This window comes from Egretta garzetta, unplaced genomic scaffold (assembly GCF_000687185.1).
Source record: "Egretta garzetta isolate BGI_Z169 unplaced genomic scaffold, ASM68718v1 scaffold139, whole genome shotgun sequence".
Taxonomy (NCBI): domain Eukaryota; kingdom Metazoa; phylum Chordata; class Aves; order Pelecaniformes; family Ardeidae; genus Egretta; species Egretta garzetta.
In genome coordinates this window covers 2555566-2572441 of record NW_009260832.1, presented here as the reverse complement: position 1 = coordinate 2572441, position 16876 = coordinate 2555566, and the positions used below count along the sequence as shown (strand labels likewise).

Here is a 16876-nt window from a genome sequence, read left to right as displayed (position 1 = left end):
TGTTTGTTTGTTTATTTTAGTAGTATATGTGTGTATATACCCTCCTCCTTTTTCAGCTTTAAGACTGACTGGCAAAAACAAAGACTAAAATCAAAACTGTAATAAGAAAAAAATGACCCAAACTATTGAGGAACTGTTAAAATTAAATTATTAAAGGAAGATTTGCATTGCATCTAATATAAAAATAAGTAAGTATGAAATTTAGGACACCTGAATTCTTCAAGGTCATTCAAAAAAGTAATGGCCTAATTTGAGTTACTTCAATTAATCCAGTACTCACATGGCTTACAATTTTTCTTTGCTTAGTGAAAGCTAAGGTCCCTAAAATAAAAAAAAAAAAAAAAAGAAGAATGCTAACAAAATACATTTCTATTTTTAATGTTAATAAACCCTAGTGTTCAAATTAGTCTTTGTAGATCAATGGTATTTTTTCCAAAGGATGATAGAGGAAAGAAAAATACGAGTCTCACAGTCCAGAGTTCTGCTTTGCCACTTGAAGCCGTTCAAAGGCCTACTGAGGAAAAATACAGCTTTACAGAGAAGCCCCATAACAAACATAATATAGTTCTTGCCTTTGTTGAGAAGCTGTCCTATGAAAACTTAATTGAACACTGATTGCCTCTGTTTTGTCTCTGGCTGAATATAATGACATGATTTCATTTGTTTTAAAAACCCCACACATTTCTTACTGATTGTCGTAAATGAATTTTTACAAGCTCAAATGCATCAGTACATTGATACTTTATAATAATGAAAATGAAATAAAATGGATTTTGACTGCAGGAAGTTAAGTTTAGGTATAGCACAACTTTTTACGCTGGATTTACTGAAAAATATCTTATTTACACATAGGGGTGTTTATATTACTGGTCTGTATAGACAATTCATAACCATATGATTCTTCACATGTTGCTTTCCACTACAGTACAATTATTATATTGAAATATGAGAAACCAAATCCATGCTTTGCTGAGTTAATACATACTTGAAGTAAATGGCCTCTTTTTAAAACATTGGCAAGTTCTGTTACATTTAGTTTTCCACCTCTGGCAGCCACACGAATGCCTGCCTCAGGAAACACATATGGACGCTATCATTATCTCCTGCAAGTGTCACTGATGTTTACATTCCTTTTTTTTTTGTTTGTTTTTGACTAATTGAGAAATTAAGGAGGTATCTGAGGTAAACTCTCAGGCAGAAAACAGTTGATACTCAGTGCTGTGCCCCACCAGCCATTTTGTGGCCTCTTTTGTGACTTCCTGCCTAGAAGCTTCACAAGAAATAGAGGGTTGCTGCGCTGAGCTCAGGGGCTCTCCGCCTCTCTTTCGCATAGGGATGGAGAACACATTCATTTCCTATCTACAGGAAAGTAGAATCAGTGATAAATTCACAGTATGTTAATCCTAAAGGACTAATCAGCAGATAAAGCACACCTAGAGATAGCATATACAGCCTTGCACATTAACATGTTCAGGCAACAGATGTCTAGACCATGCTGTACCTACTATATGCAGTACATAAGTGAGGGTTCATGTAGTGGCATACTCTTTGCTTCCCTGGGAAAACATTCTGCCAGCTTACATATAAGGTTTCTATTCTTTCTGTGTTTCTGAACATGGATCTGAACGGTGCTGGTTTCATAAGATTTCAATGGGAGCTATGAACCTTCTCCTGCAAAGAAAGTGGCAGATATGTTGCCTCTGGGAAATATTTCTCCAGATGCTCCTTGCTTGGTCGTGCTGGTGGTGAGTGTATGGCAGTGAGAGGAGCACATGAACTCATTCAGTCAGATTATGCTATTTTCACAAAGCTTTTTTAATTCACCATCACAACTGTTTGCTATGTTCAGCTCATCTGGAAAACAGTTACTGAACAAGAATTTCTTGCCCAATTGCAGTGAATATCCTGTGTGAGGAAGACCCAGAGAAAGAAACCTAGACATAGAATCATAGAATCACAGAATCGCTTAGGTTTGAAAAGACCTTTAAGTTCATCGAGTCCAACCATTAACCTAGCACTGCCAAGTCCACCACTAAACCGTGTCCCCAAGCACCATGTCTACATGTTTTTTAAATACCTCCAGGGATGGGGACTCGACCACTTCCCTGGGCAGCCTGTTCCAATGCTTGACAACCCTTTAGGTGAAGAAATTTTTCCTAATGTCCAATCTAAACCTCCCCTGGCAGAACTGGAGGCCATTTCCTCTTGTCCTATAGCCCAATACCTGGGAGAAGAGACTGACCCCCACCTTGCTACAGTCTCCTTTCAGGCAGTTGTAGAGAGTGATAAGGTCTCCCTTCAGCCTCTTCTCCAGACTAAACAATTCCAGTTTCCTCAGCTGCTCCTCAGAAGACTTGTGCTCCAGACCCCTCACCAGCTTTGTTGCCCTTCTTTGGACACGCTCCAGCAAGGCAACGTCTTTCTTGTAGTGAGGGGCTCAAAACTGAACACAGTATTCAAGGTGCATCCTCACCAGTGCCAAGTACAGGGGGATGATCACTTCCCTACTCCTGCTGGCCACACTATTCCTGATACAAGCCAGGATGCTGTTGGCCCTCTTGGCCACCTGGGCACACTGCCAGCTCATATTCAGTCGGCTGTTGACCAACACCCCCAGGTCCTCTTCTGCTGGGCAGCTTTCCAGACACTCTTCCCCAAGCCTGCAGTGTTGCATGGGGTTGTTGTGAACCAAGTGCAAGACCCAGCACTTAGCACTGTTAAACGTCATACAGTTGGCCTTGGCCCATTGATCCAGCCTGTCCAGATGCCTCTGCAGAGCCCTCCTCCCCTCGAGCAGATCGACACTCCTGCCCAACTTGGTGTCGTCTGCAAACTTATGGAGCATGCATTCGATCCCCTCATCCAGATCATTGATAAAGAAATTAAACAGAACTAGCACCAAAACTGAGCCCTGAGGAACACCGCTTGTGACCAGCTGGAGTTAACTCCATTCACCACAACTTTTTGGGCCAGGCCAGCCAGCCAGGTTTTTACCCAGCAAAGCGTGCACTTCCTTTGGGATCTCTGCTATTCTAATGGATCCCCACTTGGCATTTCTAAGTTGTGGGGAGAATGAGCTGAGAATACCTACCATATCAGAGCCTTTTCCAAGGATAAATGTAAGGATCCTCCTCATTATTTGATTTGAAAGCCGTATCATATCTACATTAGGGGAAGAAACTATTTTTTAACTTGAAAGTTTCAGTGAACTTGTAGATGTTCCTCTTTTCTTCATATTAAAATGACAACTATCTTCTCCAACCTGGATTTGAGAAGTGTCAGTTAACACCTAGTCTCTCACACATCCTACTTCCCTAGCGTAGACAAGGTGTTACTTAGACAAAGTAACAGAGACTGGATTGCAAATGCCTGTTAAACACTGAGTAACGTGGGAGGTCTACAGATAAAAGCATCTTGCAGTTTGGAGCATATTGTGATAAAATGACTCAGGGGGAAGGAAACAAAACAGGGAGATTTCTTACTTCCAGCTCCCTCAGGACCCCTGCAGCACAGGTCTGCTGTGAATTGGGGTCGGTGCTGGCAGCATTCAGCACTTTGTGATGGGAAGGCGGGCAGCAGCCCAGGACCCAGCAGAGTCTGATGTGAAATGCAACCAGAAATGGTACCCTCTGGCAGTGCCTGTGCATCAGCAGATCAGAGCTAAAACCCACATCTGGGGAAAACCTTCACTGCCACATTGTTTCTGTTCAACAGACAGGGACTTCAGTGTCTGCTCATACAGGATCTTCTAAACTGCAGTTATGTAAAAAGTCCTTTAGTGTTATGAACTTCCTTTGACTTCCTGTAGCAATCCCAAATTGGCATACCTACTACTACTTTTAGCTAAAATAATTAGTTCTGATAACTTGAGAAGTGATGCTGATTTAGGCTGTTTGCTTATTAACACTGAAAGCCCCTTTGGCCCTCAAAAACATGAGATTAAAAAAAAAAAATCTTCAAGTGTGACAAAAAGTCAAATTTACAAGCAAATTACTTAAAAAAATTGTTCTAGCTGAAATGTATCGTTCTGATGCTAGGCTGTTTAACCCTTCTTAGCATAAATAACATTGGGGAATGACAAACAAAAATTCCAAAGAGAACAAATTAAAGCTGACAATTTGATTAAACTGGTGCTTTCTCAAGAGGCATTTCACTTCCAATGAATTAAAGATTTCTGGAAAAAAAGAAAAAAGTGGTTTGGTCTTTTTTTTTTATTTAATTAAAATCCCTGGCTGGTGCTTCATTTATGCTTCTGAAGCTTTATAACAGAAATAAGAAAACTTTTTCTCTCTCACTGCCTTTTCATATGTTCATGTTATATCATCTTTGTTTATAACAACACTTTTTTCTTACTATTTTAGGCAATGAAAGCCTAGAAGAAAACTATGTGCAGGACAGTAAAATGGGATTTGTCATCAATGCTATATATGCTATGGCTCATGGGCTCCAAAATATGCATCATTCCCTTTGCCCTGGACATGTTGGGCTGTGTGATGCTATGAAGCCAATTGATGGCAGCAAGCTCCTGGAGTTCCTCCTGAAATCCTCGTTCATTGGTATTTCTGGAGAAGAAGTTTGGTTTGATGAAAAGGGAGATGCTCCTGGAAGGTAAAGGCATGTTTCATCTCAGCTAATTAAACCAGAAGTTGGGTAGGGGAAGTTTTGCTGGGGTTGGTGATGGAGATTTCTTTGGCTGTTTTGCTGAAGCATACAGAATGCAAGCTGTGAGACATAAATGGAGTTACCTGGATTAGTCTTACAGATAACGAAGAATAACCCTGGTAATACATGATGTATCGATAGCTACAGCTCCAAATGAGGCAGGAACTACAGTACAGCCTGTAACATTTCTAGTGTTTCAGGAGAGGACAAACCTTGTATCTCATAGACTTCTGGTGTCTGAGTTACCACTGGGGATCACCACCAGGTTTTTAATAGGTATAAAGCCTAGTACAAGTGCTTGGAAATTAATCAAGTATTTGCTTGCTAAGATTTTGAAGGTAGGTCTGTAGAGCACATCCTTTTCCAACTGGATCTCTGCTGCTCCAAGCGCTCCCGGGATGTATCACTGTATCCTTGCCATAGACTATTTATTTCTGCTTGGTGAACTCCTATGTGCACTCTAACTTGTTTCACTCCAAATAAGTTCAGCTGTTCCAGAGTTTGAAGAGAGGTTCAAGTAGAACAGGGAAAATGATTTTTTTTTTTTGCCAAAAGGTACTGTCTTTCACTCATTTGGGGTCTGGTAAATTCCAGCTGTGGTAGCTGCTACTGTGTACCCCTCCTTAGCAGGCAGGGTGTGTAACTGAGCAATGGGTGAGACAGCAACTTTGTGGACTTGGACATCACCTTTTTTTGTCTTACAGAACCAGCTGACAGAAATCTTTTCCTCTTCATTTAGTTCTGTGCGCTCTGTCCAACTATTTTAAGTGACACATCTCCCAGACAGGTTTATTTTTGAGGATTTTTTTTGTAAATAAGTTTAATTGAGCTGCTGCAGTACCCTATCCATTATTAACTGAAACCTACTCAGGGGTTACTTCACTGAAGTTAGTTTTCCTACTGAGTTATTAAAGTGTTATAAAAGACTCTCTCACTCCATCTTTGGGCTTATTGCATAAATGCATCTGAGTGCCAACACTCCACAGAGAGAGTGCTCTGGAATAAACAGGCATTTACAGCCTGGCATGTACGTTCAAAGAGTATTTGTAAGACACAGTGGCCTTAAAGCAGCTCTTATTTCTGTTACTAGCCTTTATTAGCAAAACTGACCAACATTTTACCATTTGCTATTTGCATTGCTTGTTCTATTTAAACAGAACATACATTGAAACAGCTCTTTACATTTAAATGGTAAGAAAAAAGCCGGTCAGTTTGGTCTTCTCATTAAGCTCTGTATATTTTAGATTTTTTTTTAGTCAAAGATATAGACAAGCTAGGTCAGACTTCGAAAGTAGAGGCAAACAATTCCCTTACAGTCAAACACATACTTATTGACACAAACGCATAAATCAAATCTTTGTACATAGCATTTAGATAATACAGAGCAATTACTGCTTCGTATAGCTTTAAGTTTATTACACACTATTTATCTGCCTAAAAGCATTACTCCAGCTTTGCATATGCTGCATTGTCTGCCTGTTAGTTATTTGGTTTGATGTTTAGGTGTAGTTTTCCAATTTTAGCCCAAATATTTTTTATTGTCTTGTCACCTGAGAGCACGTCCACAACTCCCATCAGTACCAAGCATAGAATTAGAACGAACAGTTCCTGAACTGAAAATATAGGTGGGTTTATATCAGGACATTTCTCTGAGTAGGTTAGGATGATAGAATTTATTCCATCCATCACTTTGGTTAAGCAAGGTCCATTTCTCTTGATTCCCTGGCCTATTTAGAATTTGATGGGCTATTTTAGGTAGGGGTTTTTTTGTTGTTCCTCATTTATATTTTCACAGCTGGTGTTGGCAAGCTTGGGCAAGAAAGTTCAATTAACCTTTTTTTTTATCCGTGCTGTAATCCTTGTATCAGTCTGTGGCATTCATGACATGGGCAATATCATATCAGAGAATGGTAATGTGCATATGAAACGTGATCTGTACAGTCTGTTGGATCTTTGCATGCCAGCAGTAGTTTATGCCCATGCAGAATTGTATTTAGCTCCAGATTAGCCCTAGTGTTTCCACAGCTTCACATGGAAAAGCTCTTCATGGATGAGTGCATGTACCACACCACTGTATCAATACCCAAAAGACCTTTTGTACCCCAGCAGAATGAAAAGATAAACACCACACACAACACCTAAATACAGCAAAGAGAGCCAGGTCTCTTAGGTTTTATAGCTTTTCTATGCCAGTGCAAGAATGCCACACAGATATGTAAAAAGTTTTTTGGTATTATGTTACCATACCATGTGAACAAATTAACTTCACAAGATGGAATGAATCAATATTCCTTCTTAGAAGGCATCAACTTTCCTCATACTTTATTTTCAAAATCTGTGAGGTTCCTTGAAGAATTGACTCTCAGAAACTCCTAGTTACAATCATCATGGGTAGAGCAGGTAGAGAAGCCTGTAGTTATGTTTGCCTGACGCATAATTTCCTGTTTTGAACCCCTTACAGCTTCATCAGACCTTAACCATTTGTTTAGATATGACTCCTTTTCTCAGACTCAATTCATGGTTTCAAGCTCTTGTCAAAATGAGATTAGAAAACATGAAGCACTTTCTCAAAGATTTATTTCTTCTGTGCAGAATCTTTTCTTTGAAGAGCTTTTATGCAGAAATGTGAAGCAGAGCTTTATCAGAAGGGCACAAATGCAGTCACTTAGCTGACTGCACTGCCTCCAGGAACAATGATATGGATGTAGCTCTGCATCTCAACATCTTTATGTGCTCGCTATACTGTCGTTAAGAACATGCTGGTAAAATTGCTGAACTTTTTTAGTTTCATTGAGTACCTCCCGTCTCCTTTCTCAACTTATCCTTACTCAAAGCAGAAGTTTTTCATTAAGGAAAAGAAGAAAAGGATAAAGAAGTTATGCACGTCTCCATATACCAAGTGTGTTTGTTAGACCACATTTCTCCACTTAAAATTCATGCTGCATATCAAAGCTGTAAACATTGTATTACAACTTGTCATATGCAAGACTGTGTAAGAGCTTTCAGTCTGCATACTTTATTCTTTGACAGATAACTGATAGAAAAGGGAACAGTATTACAAGAAAACAGGAATGGCTTTCAACCTAAAATCATATCCCTGAAATTGCCAACTCCTGATTGATATTGCATTAATGCCACTCTGTGCCTTGTAATATATTTTTGCAAGAATGAAAACAATCTGTGCAGGTTCAAAAATTCCATTAAGGGAATGTGAGGTTTCAGCAATCTTTTATTCCCCTTCCTGAATTCATTTTCCAGCCCAGAGTAACTGATTTTGTATCAGTCTAACACAAGGTCACACTAAAATCCAAGTTGGTTCTTCTTGCTAGGAAGAGACGTATACTTTCCTGCTTAATTTTACTCTTCTCTGTTGAGTCTACATTACAAAGTACCCTGCTCTTATTGCTTCTTGCTATCCTGATTCTTCACAATCCTGAAAGAGAATTCCTTTTTCTATGTTCTTCCATTGCAAGAACTGAGATATGAGAAGGAATTGTTGCACTTCTTTAAATCATCTTTAACTAGAGAGATCCCAAAGACTCAATTAAGAATAACAAACATCTAGAGAGTAATTCTAGCACCTCTTTCCTCCATGAAGTGCAGTAAGAGTTGAAATTCTGCATGTTTGAGCCTCAGAAGGGAAAAGAAAGAAATGGATACATCTCTCTCTTTGCCCACAACCAAGCATCCCAGTTTTATTTATGGGTGATACTTTGCTTACCTTTCATTCCTAAAGCACATACATATTAGCATCACTCATTATAAACAAAAGATTTTTTTTTTTCCCCAGAGACTGAGACAATCCAGTTTAGAAAAACATGGCAGTAACTCCTGGGCTTGGAAAACAGAACATGCTTTGTGATTTTCAGCTCCAGTGCTGATTTCTGTTTCTCATCCCTTTTTCTCTTGTCCTTTTTGGAACAAAGCCCTCCCCCTTCTCTCCTTAGGAAGCCAGGATGTAGGTCCAGCCTCTTTTGTGGTTCTTCCTCTCTGTGTACTCTCCAATAGTCATTCTCCCATTCTTGCTTGTTTCCTACTAAGAAATCACCACAGTTGATCACTGCTTTGCACAAGCCACATTCCGCAGGTTAAAGAAGGAACAGAATAATTAGCAGTAAGGGATGGCACACATCAGGTCCAACACATGGAAGGCAATGATGGAAACAAGGAAGCTGAATGTTTATGGTAGCAATGTTTTATGCTTCCTTTACATTAGCCTTGGGAAGTTCTCTCCTACTTGCCTAGGGTGAAGGAGTAAAATTTGTGCCTGAGCTGCTAACTATTCCTGACTGTCTCACTGGGCTGGGTAATATAAATAGTTGAACTAGTGCTTACAGTTAATTTATGACATACCAGTCCAGTTAGTCTGAGCAAGCATTTCTACTGATTTCTTTAGTGCTCCCAGCAGGGGTTATACTGCAACCCACCTGTATGTAGGCACCAAGCAAATGTTAGAGACATCTTGAAAAATGGCTGAAAAAACCCACTATCCGGACAGTGCCTACATGTCCATCTTTAGCAGAGCTTGCTGTCTGTGATGTGCAGTTCTTCCTGGACGCACTACAACTTTTTACCCACAGTTTTGTGCAAGCAGGGCAGGCAATTGGTAATTGTGTGGCAATCAGAGCTGTCATTTCCCATGATTCTGCTGCAAATCCTACAGTAGTTGGTGTTTCTGTGAGACTCTAGTCCCTGGCATTAAGGGATGACATGAATATTTATGGAGGCAGAAGGAGAAGGGCAAGGTAAATTTTTATCCTTCATGTTTCAGGACAGTGACCCACTTTATCTTTTTTCCTTTGCAGGTATGACATCATGAACCTGCAGTACATAGAGCCCAACCGCTATGATTATGTCCTCATTGGGACCTGGCATGAGGGCGTGCTCAACATTGATGACTACAGGATTCAGATGAATAAGAGTGGAATGGTCCGATCGGTGTGCAGTGAGCCTTGCTTGAAGGGCCAGATTAAGGTGTGCCTTAGACACTTACTTTCTGCTACAGAAGTGTGAATAACGAGTCAGGGTTTTTTTCCTAAACGCAAGCAAGCTTCTTTCAAGCCAAGGGATAGGGCGTACTTTCCTTCAGGAAAGCCAAAAGTATAGAAAGACTCCTAGATTAACATCTTACACTTACAACCCCATAAACAGGCCCATGTTTTCTAAAATTGCCCTTTGTAGTGATGTAGAATCTTCTAGTGTGACAGGATTTGAATTTCACCTTATGCGAGAAAGAACAAGATTTTCACTTAGTCATTGCCTACAACATTCAGTGGCTGTGATTCACTTGGGGGCTGATTCTGAAAGTAACGTGACCCATGGGAATCCAGTATGTTGTTCCAGCAATAACACCTGCAAGAAAAAGGGGGGAAAAAAAAAAAAAAAGCCTATTTGTATTTCATGTTCACAACAGGAGGTATGGAAAGACAAATGAAATCACTCTGTTTACAAAACAGTAGCTTTTGTATCAAGCTACAAATAATTTGCCACCTGCCATGTATGTAAGACATAAAGACATGTTCCACCCCTATCAAAATGGTATGGATGCAGTAAGTTTAAAATGGCAAGAAGCCATTCAGGAAAATCACCTTAGAGCAGACCTTCGTTTCTAATTTCATTTAATAAGCACATTTGCAGGTTTTTAATTCTATATTGCTACTCTAAGCAATAAGTGATTGATGATTTGGCAAAGGCATAGTGACATACTCCAACAGTCTTGGAGGGGAAACATTATCGGTATTTACTACCCTCCAAAACATCTTTTCCCTGTTTTTGAGATTGTGCAGTTTGTGTATGTGTGTATATGTAAACACCATGCATACAAAATGCCAGCTTCGGCTCCCATTGAAGTCTATTGGACTCTCTCCACAGACTGCAGGAGGAAATGTTAACAAAAAAAGCCCACAAAGCCAGCATTCAATAAAACAAACATTTTGTATTTCACTACTGCACTTAGCTCTGCATATAGATGGATAGGAAGATCCTGGAGAGAAGGCTGTTTTCTTCCATTCTGGCAAACAGAGCCAGAATCTTTACTGGAGCCCCATGAGCTGGAGATAACTTTAATCTTTCTTTCAGCCTCAGCGTAATGAAACTAGGAGTCATGATGAGGAAAACATCTTTTCAGCATTGGATCATTACATGTAGCAGCCTTCACAGCACAGAAAGATACAGCTTCCAGGGACATTTGTCTCCAAAAGAGCCATTCCAAAGCACGCTCTTGGTCACTGCATATTGGTTTAATTTTCTTCTAGGGCACATTACATCCTTTTAGCAGTATATTTTTTCATTTGCTATTATTTGAATTTCTATTTACACTAGTGTAATGAGCCCCAAAGAGACTTCTATGTAAATTGGAATTTAAGTGTGTATGCACGTGCCTGTGTGTGTATATAGATATATATATATGCATGAATCACTCTTTATTCTAACCTTTGCCTTTGTTTACTGCTTTTTACTATGCAATAGATATTAAGCGTGGGCTGAGCTACTTGTCCTGACCTGAACCGTCTCTCAGATTAAGCCTCTTCTCAAGTTTGACTGAAAATATAACTCGCCATGCCTCTGTACCAAAGGGAAAATGGTTTTCTACTTTAACTCAGAACTGCTCCCTCCAAAACAAAATAGAATTGTCCCCAGAGATTATCCTTGAGCTCCTAAGCACAAAATTTAATACACAAGGGTAGGAACAGAATCAGGATTCATGTCTCCTAGTTGTTTGAAATGTGCTGTACACAGGAATCCTGTCATATTTTAAACAGCGCACGTGGTAGCTGTTTACTGGGGGTGCTTCTGTGTTGCCATTATAGAGGATCATAGCTGAGGATGTATTTTGCATTACAGGTGATCAGGAAAGGAGAAGTGAGTTGCTGCTGGATTTGCACTGCTTGCAAGGAGAATGAATTTGTTCAGGATGAATTCACATGTAAAGCCTGTGAGCTTGGCTGGTGGCCGAATCCTGACCTGACAGGTAGGGACGTGTCCCTCCAAACACACTCCCATCTTACAGGGCACAAGCAAAATGGTGTGTGGTGGACAGTAAGGTGGCAGCATGCAGAGATAGTAAAGGTACATACTTAAACACACATGCCAGTGAAGTTTAGGGTGAGCGAAAAGTGCTGTATCTTTTGGCTCAGTTCGAAAGCAGCGACAATAAAGATGGCAAAATTTCTACCAAGAAGAGATGACATAGCCTGTCTGTTCCTCCCCTTCAGTTAGCATAAGCTTTGATAAAGCTGTTAAGACTGCTAATGAACTTAGCAGCATTTGCTGCAATTTTAGCAGTGATTATCACAAGAGCTCAGTGCATCCTTGTCAGATTGACTTGATACTCTTTCTGATCGTTCTACCATGCAATTAGTAATACTTCATCTGGGATTTCAGGCCATTCAGTAACTGACTACCAGACTTCTTTTTGGTATAAAGATCATTCTCACTGTGCCCACCAGCAAGAGGAATGTCAACAAAATCCTAAGAAAGGCTGGCAGAAGAAAGGGAAACAGCTAGAATTGGTATCCCCTCTGTATATGCTTTGGATGAGTTGCATGCTATGGCATCTTTCTGTTATTTTGTACCTATCAGGGTCAACCTCCACACCTGCTCTGGGCTTTGCAGTAGCCATTACCCCAAGAAAATAGACTTAATGCACTGCGAAGCACCACCTTGACCTTGGGGTTTGCTCTGTATCACTGTAAAAGACTACTGGCACCTCTGCCCCATGCTGCATCTGTAAATCTTGACTGCCAGTATTCAGCAGAGCATCATTGCTAGGCAGAGAAACCATCTGACTACCTTGCTAAAGATCAAATGTTCAACTTATCACATCTTTGTCCCTTAATATGACTAGCTAGCAACTAGATGTTGCTGCAGCATTTAACACATAGATGAAGTACTCAAACCTTGATTAAATAGTTCTAAGAGATACTGTTAAGCTAGTCACTGAAGGCAAGTGAGCTTTCAGAGCATTTACTTTGAGAGGGAAAGCTTGCCACTTCTCCAGCTAAAAATATATTATTAATCACAGTAAACTGGGAAACTTGACCCATTGTCAGTCTTGGTTTTCTACAGAAAATAAGATATGGTCATGTCCCAGATGTGTCTTTATCTGTCTATATCTCATACCTCTCACCCCACCCCCCTACCCCCTGTCTTTGGTGTGCAACTGAACCTACTTCAAACAGATTTGTAAGGATACGGAAATCCCAGTGATCATTCAGTTCCTCCAAGTTTCACGTAAGTGGGTTGTAGGAAGACGAGTTCTTGAGAAACACCTTCTGTAAGGGTCCTAGTTGTGGAAAAACCTTTTGTATTACTAGACACCAGAAAATCCGCAGCACCGTTCATAAACGTCCTGACCATTGGAAAAGCTCATATTCAACTCCCACCTCCTAGGACACAATTTTAAAGCAGTTATCCAGAGGAGAGCTACTAAAATGATCCAAGGGCTGGAGCACCTCTCTTATGAGGACAGGCTGAGAGAGTTGGGCTTGTTCAGCCTGGAGAAGAGAAGGCTGTGGGGAGACCTGATTGCGGCCTTTCAGTACTTAAAGGGGCCCTATAGGAAAGATGGGGAAAATCTTTTTAGTAGGGCCAGCTGTGACAGGACAAGGGGCAATGGTTTTAAACTGAAGCAGGGTAGGTTTAGACTGGATCTAAGGAAGAAATTCTTTACAATGAGGGTGATGAAACTGGAATGGGTTGCCCAGAGAGGTAGTGGAGGCCCCATCTCTGAAAACATTCAAGGCCAGGTTGGACGGGGCTCTGAGCAACCTGATCCAGTTAGCAGCGTCTCTGCTCACTGCAGGGGGGTTGTACTAGATGACCTCCAGGGGTCCCTTCCAACCCAAACCACTCTATGATTCTATGATTCTGTTAGTCTTGGAGGTTTGCAGAATTCTTTGTACCTACTATTCAGGGAAGAAAACTGGGACTTCTGTTTAATCAATAAGGCAGAACAAGAACATAGTGAGAGATCAATGTGCACTTGAACGAATATGGTTCAATGCTACCAGCTGCCCAAAATAGCTCAAAAGGGGGTACGTCAAAATGACAGGCACTGCTGAAAGGAGTTGAGTAAAGCATCAGTGCTGGAAAAAATCTCAGGGGCATGTTGCAATCTATTAACTTTTAATGAAATCAGTAGATGACCTGCTGATTTGTGTTTCTTCTCAGCAAGGAGACTGGACTGCTGCTGTTCTAAAATCACAGTAGCATCAGCCAAACGACAGCATAGCCATCGACTGATTTCCTAGAGTACATCAAAATGGCAGTTTGCTCCTGCACAGCTTCTTCATTATGTCTTCTTGAGGAAAAAACTTCCTTTTTTAACCCCCGCAATTCATTTACTTGAGTACCTGATGTACAAAGTACAAAGTTGTGAAGAGAAGCTAATGCTATCCTAACCTTTAGAAAAGGGAGATTGAGCTAGATAAACTCTGGCTCTTGAACTTTGTGGGAATCAGCACTGATACCATTTAATTTGGAACTCTCTTTACTTGCCAGGATTTCTCCCATCAAATGTGTTTTTATAGCTTTGCTTTTATGTGTTGTATTCATACCCTGCCAGTCATCATAGCATCTAGACACAGTCGTTAACATCTCACATTTCAGATTGTTTTTCCCTTTGCCTTAAAGCTTAAATGCTAAATATGTATGCAGTTTTAGTCCCATTTTCCATCACAGATGGAGCCTCTAAAATCCTTAGTCCCTGTAAGAAACATGAAGCACATACTAACCCATTTCCTAAGACGTGCTTTTCAAGGTGCTCATTCTTTCCGTTTGAAATCAGTCTCTGTTGCTCAGCAATCCTTTCCTGAAATTTTATTTTTAAATGTACAATTTTTTTTTTAGATTGCTTCCCCTAAATATGTGTTCAGTGAAGTGGAGTCAGGAGGCACAAAGGGTTTCTCACCACAGATGATAAAAATCTGACAAATAGTCACTAAACCCAGTATCTTAATGCCTTGTGCCAAGAAGAGATATCTTTTATAGTATCAGAATCTAATATAAGAAGAATGAATGTCAAGCTAGTAAACCCAGTTTACATAAGTCATCTTAAACAAGCAATAAATCAAGACAGAACAGGAAGTTTTATAGAGTTTTTTATGAAATGAATCATAAAGGTTTGGGGCCATCGGTTACCTGGGATGTGTTAACGACCTCAGAAAACATCCTGGATTGTCTTATTGGCCTTGCATATGAATATAATTTTCTTTTAGATTAAAAATTCAATTAGCCTTCTGCTCTAGGAAATGATTAATATTTAAAGTGCAGGGAAAATAGTAGATGAAAGCTACCAAACAGCTTTTTACTAGAAACTTTTAACTGTGAAGCTTTTTGCCACTAATTCTCTGAGTTTTTGAGGTTTGTGTTCGTTGTGATTTGGGGTGGGGGCTAGGGTGGGTGGATTTTTGTGTTGGCTTTTTTTTTCAAACCTGTAAGTACACCATTTCCTGGGTATCCTCCCCCAGCCTCAACAAGGTTCCCTAGCCCACTTTCTGGGAAATGACCCCCCTTCACAGATGTTGACAACCAACAACTGTTTGCTGATAGAAAGAAGTGCAGACAGGTTTTTTGCAATGTTTATAGCATATGTGACTCTCAGGGCTTGCTGGTGCTCAGAAATGACGCTCGTTTAATGAAACAGATTTCTATGTCCTTACACAGGATAAGCTTAAAGCAATCAATAGGCTTAACTACCATGCTGAAGCAGGGCTAAAATGCTGGCTGGAAGAACAGGTTTCCTAACCTGTGTCTCGAACAGACTGCTTTGAGCAAAACAGAGTTCCTTGTCTTTATAAAACACGACCTCCAGTAGCATATATTATAATTTCTATTGGTTTTGATGTTACAAGTACCTGTAATATCATCACCTGTAGTTAAGTAGACAGCATTACCTGTAGTTAAGTCAGCCCAATACTCTTAGAGACAGAGTACGGAATTATAGGACATTTTTTCAGTTCATATGGCATTGGCAGACATTACAAGTTCAAGCAGAACTTTTCCATGTCAGGGCTTTGCCTGAGGCTGATTTTTTTAAATTTTAACAAAAAACATTTTTTCTTCTATTTCTCAAAATGAGGTTACAGTAAAACTGTTCAACTCTGATCCATACCTCTGCTTACTTCTCCTATATTTGGAAGGAGGGACTTTACATTTTGGTAGAGGTATCAGTTGGTAATTTTGTGTCACCCTGAGGAAGATGCATGTAAACTGAGCAAAACTGTGGGCCTCAGAAGCTTTTAGTTCACAGAGGTTGGTTTCTGCAGATATATTCCATACTGAGGAGGAGGGGGCTGAGCATGACTTTTGCTCTTCACAATATCAGGGCCCTTGCTAAGACTTAGCAGCAAAACTGAGAGGAAATAAATGCCTCTCTTACAAGCTCACTGACAGCACTGTCTTTTCCCTGCTCTTCTCAGCTGCGTCCAACAACCCACACTGGCAGAGATGATGAGCAGCTGGTCCAGGATGTGAAAAGCTGGACCAGCAGTGTTCATAATGGAGATATTTGGGTGGAGAGGTGACTGGCTAGGAAGAAAAATGAACTGGAAGGGGAACTGAGACAGGGATGGTGAGGCACTGGGAGGAAAGATACTTGAGAGGTGGGGGAAAGACACAAAAGATTATTTGGGTCCAAGGGAAACTGGAGGGGGCCAGAAACAAGAAGTAGAAGAGGCCATGGATACTTACCTTGGGATACAGAAACATGTTAAAAGCATTTTGGCACTATTAAGCCAAGAACAGAAATTAAGAAACGCCACAATGAAGGCTTTCAGTAACTCAGCTTCACAACTGTAACATCCTATTAACACGGAGGATTTTACTTTCTTTGTAATGTTTATTGTTGGTATTACATCTTCAGCACAGTGAAGAAGGTAGCCAGAGACTCGTTTAACTTGAATGTGGGAGAGAGCAGTTAAGTACCATCTTAAACTGATACCTATGTTTGCACATCTGTGCTAGTCATAAAGGAGAGCCTTTCCAGTTATTTTTTGAAGGCACGCATATTTTCTGGGTTTGACTTTTCCATATGAATTAAATTACATTATTTAGTAGAAAATCTATGAACAGAATTTCGCAAAATGAGACTAAAGTATCGTTAAGAGAAAAAAAACCCCATAACTATAGTAAGAAGGTACAGTATCTATGGTGTAGTTCCATTATATCTTTGGATTTGTTACCTTTTTTCTGCTCATAGATCTCTAATTGATTT

General features: G+C 40.2%; 1 protein-coding gene across 1 annotated transcript in view; it reads left to right on the top strand.

The window, feature by feature from the left end:
• The window catches only part of GRM1 (glutamate metabotropic receptor 1), a 201272-nt gene that overhangs the window by 152429 nt on the left and 31967 nt on the right, over positions 1 to 16876 (top strand). Inside the window, exons 5-7 of the mRNA XM_009646976.2 lie at positions 4362 to 4608; positions 9468 to 9636; positions 11506 to 11632. Of these exons, the coding sequence (XP_009645271.1) occupies positions 4362 to 4608; positions 9468 to 9636; positions 11506 to 11632 (543 nt within the window). The remainder of the gene's footprint in view (positions 1 to 4361; positions 4609 to 9467; positions 9637 to 11505; positions 11633 to 16876) is intronic.